Source organism: Octopus bimaculoides, chromosome 1 (assembly GCF_001194135.2).
Source record: "Octopus bimaculoides isolate UCB-OBI-ISO-001 chromosome 1, ASM119413v2, whole genome shotgun sequence".
Lineage (NCBI taxonomy): Eukaryota > Metazoa > Mollusca > Cephalopoda > Octopoda > Octopodidae > Octopus > Octopus bimaculoides.
Genome location: NC_068981.1, coordinates 101,488,576 through 101,498,433, shown reverse-complemented (window position 1 = coordinate 101,498,433; position 9,858 = coordinate 101,488,576). Strand labels below are relative to the sequence as shown.

The 9,858-nt window shown below is 34.7% G+C and overlaps 1 protein-coding gene across 1 annotated transcript in view; it reads right to left on the bottom strand.

Annotated features, from left to right (window-relative positions):
* Positions 1–2,369: 2,369 nt before the first annotated feature.
* Positions 2,370–9,858, bottom strand: part of LOC106874365 (gamma-aminobutyric acid receptor-associated protein-like 2) — a 39,718-nt gene continuing 32,229 nt past the window's right edge. Inside the window, exon 4 of the mRNA XM_014922079.2 lies at positions 2,370–8,629. Within this exon, the coding sequence (XP_014777565.1) occupies positions 8,509–8,629 (121 nt within the window). The 3' untranslated portion in view covers positions 2,370–8,508. The remainder of the gene's footprint in view (positions 8,630–9,858) is intronic.

Sequence of the window (9,858 nt, the reverse complement as noted above, 5' to 3'; positions counted from 1 at the left end):
GGCCCCTGTGCCAGTAGCATGTAAAAAGCACCCACTACACTCTCGGAGTGGTTGGCGTAAGGAAGGGCATCCAGCTGTAGAAACACTGCCAGATCAAACTGGAGCCTGGTGCAGCCTCCTGGCTTCCCAGACCCAAATCGAACCGTCCAACCCATGCCAGAATGGAAAACGGACGTTAAATGATGATGACGATGATAAATATATATATATACAAGGTTGGCCAAAAGTCACCTGACTGTAAATTAACATTCCATAAATACTATCTATAATTCTATATTGACTTGAATGAAAAAATGTGTCACTCAAGGACTTCAGTTTGAACAATTTTCATGATATTTCATATTTAGATGTTTTTATTAAATTCATTCAGTTGTTAAACATAAATAAATCTTGGAATTAAATGGTTTTGATTTACTGTCAGGTGACTTTTGGCCAACCTTGTGTATATCATCATCATCATCATCATCATCGTTTAATGTCCGCTTTCCATGCTAGCATGGGTTGGACATATATATATATACACACAAATTTCTTTCTATACAAAATCATAAATGGTTAATATACATTGTGTGTAATTTTTATGCATATTTTGTTTAGGTGGGTGTGTGTACTTGTATTCTACTTCCTACACACACAAAAGAAAATCTGTTTTAAAAAATATAATTAAAAATATGTTTTTACTGCACCAGGAAGCTTCAAATAATGCTTCTAAGTTTTAAATAGACATATCGTTTACCTTCTCCATATACTGGCTATACATTATCTAAATCAAGACAAAGTATCTACATTCGATCTGCTAGAAATACCAACCACATCTACCTCATATCACACACTCTACCTTCTTAAAATATAGACACATTGTCACAGCTAGAACATCTTTAATCATAGGTCTCTCAATCAAGGCTGATGCGGGCTAAACAATATGAGGAATAATTGAGTTCTTATTATGATATGCATGGGACATTTTGTTGGATTCTTTTTTTATATTGGAATACGTTAAATGTATTATTTGGTCATATATCATCAGATTTAGGGAGGTTTAATGTTTCTAAGCTCGATCTAAAAACCTCCACTTACATTTTCTTTGGTCTACTTATGGATTAAGGGTACCTTTGCCAGCATTCATTCATGTTAGATGTCCATGATAGTGCAATCACATCTCCAAAAGTGCCTTTGGTGTCCCGTCAGTCAACAAATTCTCAGATGTTATTGCCAATACAATAAAAACACAATAATTCATTCTCCTGTTGCTGTATACCATGTATATTCATTACTTTACTACCATTCTGTGATACTTTATTAACATTGTGGTCATGTTAAAGGATGATAATGATGGCTTTGGACAATCCAATTTTAGGTAGAAGATACTGTGCCACATAAGGGGATCAGACCAGGAAGCACATAGCTGCAAAGCAAACTTCTTAACCACACTGATATACCTGCACTTGTAATCTTAACATGCAATTAATTTAGAAAACTGTTGTATCCCCCATCTCCCATGTCATGGTACTGCCACGATATTGTGACAGATGGTTTTGATACACTGTACTAGTGTTGTAACAATAAACAGGATAACGATGCAGCTGTAATAACAATGTAACAATCCAACAATCAATATTCCAAACAAACTTACCAACCAACACCTTCCGACTTCGCTGTGAATTCAACTCAAATTAAACACACAAACTTCACTCTGACCACTACTATTTATAATCACTCGGTCCAGTCTATTTCTAACAAGGGGGTGTTGTGACTCATCTTTTTTTTCTTAGCACTCCGTCGCTTACGACGTCGAGGGTTCCAGTTGATCCGATCAACGGGACAGCCTGCTCGTGAAATTAATGTGCAAGTGGCTGAGCACTCCACAGACATGTGTACCCTTAACGTAGTTCTCAGGGTTATTCAGCGTGACAAAGCTGACCCTTTGAATTACAGGCACAACAGAAACGGGAAGTAAGAGTGAGAGAAAGTTGTGGTGAAAGAGTACAGCAGGGTTCGCCACCATCCCCTGCTGGAGCCTCTTGGAGCTTTAGGTGTTTTCGCTCAATAAACACTCACAACGCCCAGTCTGGGAATCGAAACCGCAATCCTATGACCATTCTGAGTCATTTCTCGTAACTCATTTCTGTTTAAATAATGAAGTTTAAACTGTTCTCCTGTACTTGATAATTGATCAGTCCTGTCAAGATAAATAAAGCAGTTAAAAAAATATCAAAATTTTAGAGAAAGATAGGCTAACACACTAGTCCAATCACTAACAGTCACTCAAAATATGATCCAGGTCTTGCCTTTATTTGCTCTCTAAAATTAATACTCAAATTTAATATTATTTTAATCTGAAAAAAGAAAAAAGAAAAATAGGCAACATGTTAAATTTTAGAATTTAAACTTTATTACAAAGACAACCAGAAGTTCAGAGATCATTTGTTTATTATGAAACAATTTGTATTCGTAAGAATTTAATAAAGATTTGATAAATAAAGGAAATTTACTGTACTATTAGACATCATAGGCTCCAAATTTGTTTATATTACTGATATATAACCTGTTTATTTATCTCTTAAAACACATGCCATGAAATGTGTAAAAATAAAGGTCCAATGTTTTGGTTTACAAGAACTGCTATGAAAAATTGCTAATATCATCTCAACTGTAGTTCATCTATTTAATGGTGAAATAAGATTGGATAGCTGATTATAACATGAGTATAGTACGGCTATAATCATACTATTATAGCAGATTGTAGTATATCTATGATGTCATACTATAATTATAACATGTCCTAACTACTTCATATTTAAAATAAAATCTGTTCATTATGGTCAATACAAATGAATCTCGAAAAGGAGTGACACACTACACATACTTAAAATGAGTACATAAGCAAAATTATGGACATTGGTTATAATATAAACTCCATTGTATATAACACAAAGTTATATTTGCTATTAGGGAAAAAAAAAGCATCAAGAAACCTGTTATTAATATCACATGCCCCATAAAAGAGCTTATTTGTACTCATACATTCACACAACCCATGCATGCATACACAAACTTGAATGAACATTAAAGCACACTGAAAATGATTTGTCATGAATAGCTTGTATGGGCTTACAAGTAGTGAGCTAAGTAAGCATTGATGTTTGCTGCAGAGTGCCTATTGTTTGTTTGAGCAAAATCACTGCATGTAATTTACGCATGTGTAATAATTCCAGGAATGTTAGTTAATACTGGGCCACCAATTCAAGATTCCCGACAAGTTCATTTCTGCAGCAGATGTTTCGTTGTCTATGATCTGGACATTTCATTCTACCTGTTACAGTCCATCTATCTGTCAAGTACAGTTACTGGAACTGCTGAGAAAGTAACTCAAGATATATCGGTGTCCTACTTATGATGGGATAAATATTTGTCTTTCATCTTTTTAACTTCTACAACCACCAGTATTAAGTACCAACCTACTAATACTTTTACAATTTACATGCATACTCACTAATATCTGTGAATGTTTTAGTGTTCGTGTGTATATTTGTTTATTTCTACAAAGTGTTCTATAGGTGCTGGGTATTTTATCTTAATTTTAAGTTTTCCTATGGACCACAATCATTATGACCCTTTGTTGAATATTGTATTTTTTTATATCATTATCATTATTATTATTGTCTCCACATAGATATGACATTTCACTTTGCACCACAAGTCTTAAGTTACCATCTGCCCTTTAGTTGCAGAACCAGGACTTCAAAGTGCTGATTGGTAAAATCAGCTTCTTAACCCATTTGGGATTAGATATATTCTTGTGAGTTCCTATTCTGCTGTTCAGCAACAGAGACTGGTCAGAGAGGCGAGTCTGCCACTTTCAATGCAGACAACCTTAGCCTTGTCAGTCACCACCATAACAGTTGCTCTCACAGACATGACTGAGGTAGAAGCAAGAAGACCAAGACAAGGAAAAAAACTTGTGGCTATGCTGTTAATTTAACTATAAGTGTCAATTTTCCCAGCACCAAGCAACTTTATCACCAATGCCTAGTGGTAGCCACTCAATCTGAACAAGAGAAGAATAGGAGAGTTCTGAAAGTTCACAAACTACACCAATAGAAACATCTACAACAACAGTACCACAAAAATCCAACAAAACATAAACATGTACCGCTTTCCTATGACTCCAAGACATCATGCAACAAGGTTGAAACAAACCAGATGTAAAGGGTTTATTGTTGAAGGGAGAAAAGGCCACCTCAATCTCGAAACTAGAAGGGTTAACAAGGGAGCAGAAAGACCAAACAGTTACACAACCACACCATCTCGACAAAAATAAACACAAAAACCAAAACCTCAACAACTTCACTGTTGTTAAGAGAAACAATAGTGAGCTGGTGGAGGGCCTATCACAACACAAAAATAAATACAAACAAAATGGTTTTGAGGAATTTATCCCCAAAAACTTCAAATACAGACAATGGGTGAAGGTATCATATCTACAAGTTTGTAAAAGATAAATTCTCATGACATTGAGATTTTTTTTACAAAACTTCAAAGATAAAACATTTTCAGAAGTCTTCCAAGAATCCCTTTTCTCATAAAACCAGATTATGCATCCCTAGTTTTTCTCTTTCTTACATTCTTTTCTCTAACATAGCCATACTCGTAATGTATAAATGTAGGTGGCCCGGAGACAGCCCAGAAGCAAGGTCACTAGACGTAGATGTGATAGCCATCAGCAAGATCAGAATTTCCAGGACAGATGCACTTGCACCCATCTCTAACAAGATGCACACATCTTATGGTTAGCTAGAATTGGTTGATGGAATGGCAGCATTTCAGATAGACTTGAATTTCAAGATACAATCTTCTTAGAAACCAGACAGCAAGTCAGTGCTATTGGATGTTAGCAGCAATGAAAGTGATACTGTCAGAGTACCTATATAGGGTGTAAGGTCAGAATATAGTGTAATGTTGCCACAATTTCAACTAATCAACTACACAGAACACAAATGTGTGATCTGCATAGTTGGCCTAAATAAAACAGATGCCCATTTACACATAGCTGAACACTGTTTCCAGCAAACAAAACCTACAGCCACCAGCTCAGCAACTCAAGCATTTGTTAATGGTGTAATCATCAACAATTGGTGGCAGAGCACTTAATTAGAGTTAATAACATTTAGTAATGAAGTAGCAAGAGAAAGAACTAGATTAAAGTAGAAGCTACTAAACAAATTAGAAGTAATAAAGAAAGTCAAGAGCTATTCTCTCTGCCAGCAGTGTCTAGTTTTTCAACAAGAAACACAAAAGTCACATTTCAATCTTTCGCAGACTAGGACAGGTGTGTATTAATTTCAAGCAGATGTGTGCAATTCTTTGAGCAACTGTTCAGAGTGAGTGGTGGACTGGAGATGGCAGTAGACATTAGTGCATAATTTAACAGCTTCTCACAGCTTTGGAAGATGGTGCAAATGTTGCAAAAAGCTGATAACAGTAGCTGAGATGCAGCTAGTGATAAGTGATTGTGTAAGAGACAAGTTACCTGATTTAGATGGTCTGTTCTACAAGTCTTACATATATACACCCCATTTGGATCACCAATGTCTACTATAACTGGCAAAAGAACAGGGGAATGACAAGCTCTGTGACCTGAAGAGTTGCAACACTACTAAGGAAGGATGTGAACAAGAGAAGTAATTCATTTCTGGTTCGTTACTCTCAAACACAAAGTTTATGATTTTTGCCAGTACTAGCAATGAGTTTGGCCCTTGTTGACAGAAAAGCAGTCAGGGAAATGAAGAACTGTTTGAACTTGGACAGATCCATCCATGACCTTTATCTCATGCAACAACATTCAGAAATCACTGACCAGGCAGAGCTACTAGGAGACATTACCAATTTGAGATAAACATGACAGGCATAGAAGCTAGGTCAGTCTGAGATGTATGCACTGCTGACAGTGCATACCCACATTGATGTTTCCAAGGTCTACAAGATGAGAGTAAAGACTGAAGTTGTGACCACAAGTAAATATTTTTTTGCTAGTAGGCCTGCTCTCAGTATGCAGCAGTGGAACAAAGCTGGACAGCCAGGAGAGAACTCCACACCTGTGAAGTTCCTCAAGTGGAATTCAGTTTTCCCTCCTATGTTGCAGACATTTTCTTTGTTATCTCTGGTTCACTCTTCTTATTTGATGGGAAACTCCCACAATTTTGAATCCTGTTCTTGAGTTGTTCTCAACACCTCAGGCTCTTGCCACTATTAAATAGTTATTCTAAAAGTTTTTATTTTATTGTGAAGTATGTATACTATTGAAGCATTGATGACATATCAGGAATCAGGACACTGAACAATTAGTTGATGCAGCAGTTTTAGAATTGGCAATTTAGCAATTACTTTTTGCATAAATTAAATTGCTGATAATTTTAATGATGCATCTTCACCAGACTGCTCTCTCAACTAAAGATAGAGCAACAGCTCTTTTCCACTTTTCATCCTTTGTAGCAGAACCGGAAGGGTTGCAGCTTTTCTACTCAAAGCTTTCATAGTACATCTTTCTGACCCTGAGCATGTACAGTAGCTTTTCCCTTGTTCCATTTATAAGGTTAAGACACTGATAAGACTATCCTTGCCAAGTGACATTTTTTCCTCCTATCAGTACACTAGTAGCTTCAACATCAAACCTCCTAATACCTTAAGATCTGGACAAACTATCATGGCTGAAGGGATACATATTGCTGGATTCCATTCAATCACCTCTAGCATCAATTATTTTTTTTTTCATGAAGGTTTGAGCAAATTATGATAAAAATGAATGGATGATCAAACTGCATTGAGCATCACTGGACACAGTCCAAAACATACCAGTCTAATAAATCTCATTCTTCATAATTATTTCATATGCCAAAGAAAATATATTCAAAAAGCTAAAAACTTCTATATTTAAGATTTTGTTAATAATTCATTAGTGAGTTAGAGGCACCAGTGAAATTAATATTTTCTGACATAGGCACAATATTTTAACAATTATCTAATTCATAATATACACCTGGTATATTATTTTATTAATCCTGGAGGGACGAATGCTGTAAGAGACCGGTGATATTTTAAGCTTAAAATGGGAGTGGAGAAAACAAAACTAAGGCATTCAGTCTGAGGTTCAATCATTTCTGCTAATATTAATAAAAAAAAAAAAAAATTTTTGCAAATATTTTTATCCAAATTCAACTGATGAAGTGCAAGTTGTGTTTCGATGAATACTTAAGTGTTCCATCAAAACATCTATATTATTATTATTTTTTCCATGATTGTGAAAGAATGAAAGAAACAGGCTAGTTTTCTATTATCCTAATCGTTTTTTGCATCTTGCAGTTTAACATAACAAAAGAGGTTTCCCTTTCAAATTTCAAAGAAGTTAAAAATTATTGCAATTAATATGATTATTATCATCAAAATAATTATTATTTATTTCTGCAACTAAATTTGTGTACACTACAGTAACCCAAGGTATTTTTTCCCTCCAATCATTGTAAATTTCACAGCCAAGCAATATTTCATCACATCAAGGAATAGAATGATTATATATATATGTATATATATATATATAGTGTGTGTGTGTGTATGTATATATATATATAGTACAGTAATTACAGTAAAAAATAAATGTTTTTAAAGCAATAACAAGATGAATAATGGAAAGATGGCGCATCAGCAGTTGGAAAAGTTTTCATTTGTAGAAATTAAACATTTTGTCAATGCAAAAACAGATTCACAAGCAATACTTCGGTGTAACAAAGTAAGCACTATGATAGTTAATGATATTTTGCTTTATTCCACTCTTCAGGTCATTAATAGACAACAATCACCTCATACCCAAAGCTTTCTTCTACACAATAGCTTACTCAAACTTAACTAAAAATCATAGAAACTTACTCTATTTATGGAAGTATTTCATATGAAAAACATTCCCAGATCCACACATTCAATTTTTTTTTTTACTTTTGCAAAAATCATTGTTTTTATCTTATATAAAACATGCACACACACACATACACATTTTAAAATGTAATCTTTTTAAACCCCACCCCCTTTCACTTCCCTCTTAATTTGATTGAGCTGAATGATGATCAGTCACAAAAAAAAAATTCAAGAAGTCATACACTCCATGATAAAAAGCTTCTCTGCATTTTATCAAACTAAGCCAGATACTGGCCAGCATTAAATCAGATTTTAAAAGAAAAATGTATATATGTATGCACGTATGTGTAGATAGAGTATTTGTGCATATGTTTTAAAAGGAAATGCTCAATAATCACTATTCATAAGCTTTTTGTTGAAAAAAAGTTCATTCCCTTCATACTGTTCCATGCAAACTTTCAGGCATGGATTATTGTGCCAACTAAGCAACAAAGAAGGCAATTCAGAATCAGATTTGTTGTACATGCTTGCACTGTCTACAAATGTGAATAACATCCATGTTCTAGAGCAATGTATGGCTTGTCCCCCAGACAATAATATGCACTATACAAGAGAAAGTGGTAAGGTATATTCTGATAAGCCAAATGTGTTTTCCCCACTGTATGCAACATACAAGAAGCCATCTTCATCTTTATGTTCTTGATATACTTGGCCCATGTTAGCACTGGAAGAGAAAAATAAAATGTCTATTCAGTGACAGGAAAGCAATAAAGCAACAGTAATAAACATCATTGTCTGTGAATCATGTAGCATCATGGTTTCAGTTGATACAACTTCAAAAACAACTTCAGGGTGACAGTTTATAATGAGGGAGTTTGAAGTGAGACAGCAGATGCTAAATCAAATGCTTAGAACAAAGTGCCAATCAGCACTGTGTGAACTGAGATCATTTTGTCTTTACCCCATATAAACATGCATGCACACATATACTTTAAAATGTAATCTTTTTAAGCCCCACCCCTCCTTTCATTTCACTCTTAATTTGAGCCAATAAAGTCGATGCAATTTCTGCAAATTAATTTTTGTTGGAAGAAGCTTTTAGGTGTTCAGAGTTCCAGATTTGCTATAGTTTTAAGGAAGGATTGAGCAAACTGTCTAGTACAGCCCGTGGAACGAGAGTTAATAAGGATTAGATAAAAAAGGCAGAGGAGCACATTGAAGGAGTTTGGATGGGATGGATACAAAAGAAGTAAGAAGATAAATTACAATGATATACTCAAATCTTGAATTATTTAACATTTGAAATTGCAAATTCAACTCTTTGACTGCCAAGAGATTTAGTTGTAATGAATTATGGAAAACACTGGATTAAATTCATTAAAGATAACACTCTCCACCTTGCCAACCCTTAACTTCGTAAAGCATTAAAATAATGTTTTTAAATATGTTTCTAAAAGAGAGAAATAAATGTAACAATTCCTCAGAAATTATTGTGTGTGTGTGTGCATGCATGCACATGTGTTTAAGACAGTCTGTATGCAATCCAGATTAATATGCTCAAACACTTGCAGGAGAGTTTAGTATATGATTATATGAGAATTTGTACTTTTTTGTAACTATACCATTTCATCCCTAGGGTTTATTCAAATAGCTTCACTTCACACCAACTAAAGAATAACAATATCCACCCAGACACCTCATAAAACTATGGTAACAATCTCATAGCATATATATATAAACTTACTTGGAAATGGATGCCTGGCATTCAATCAAATAATATAAATAATACACACACACACACACACACACACACACATGGGTACAGGACGTCACCAACAGTAAACATGAAATATGAAAACAAAGGAATTCAATATGCAAACAACAAGAGAAACATAGAAAACAGGACAAGTAACACAAAGAATGACCCCTCATTAGTTGTTGGCTGTCTATCAA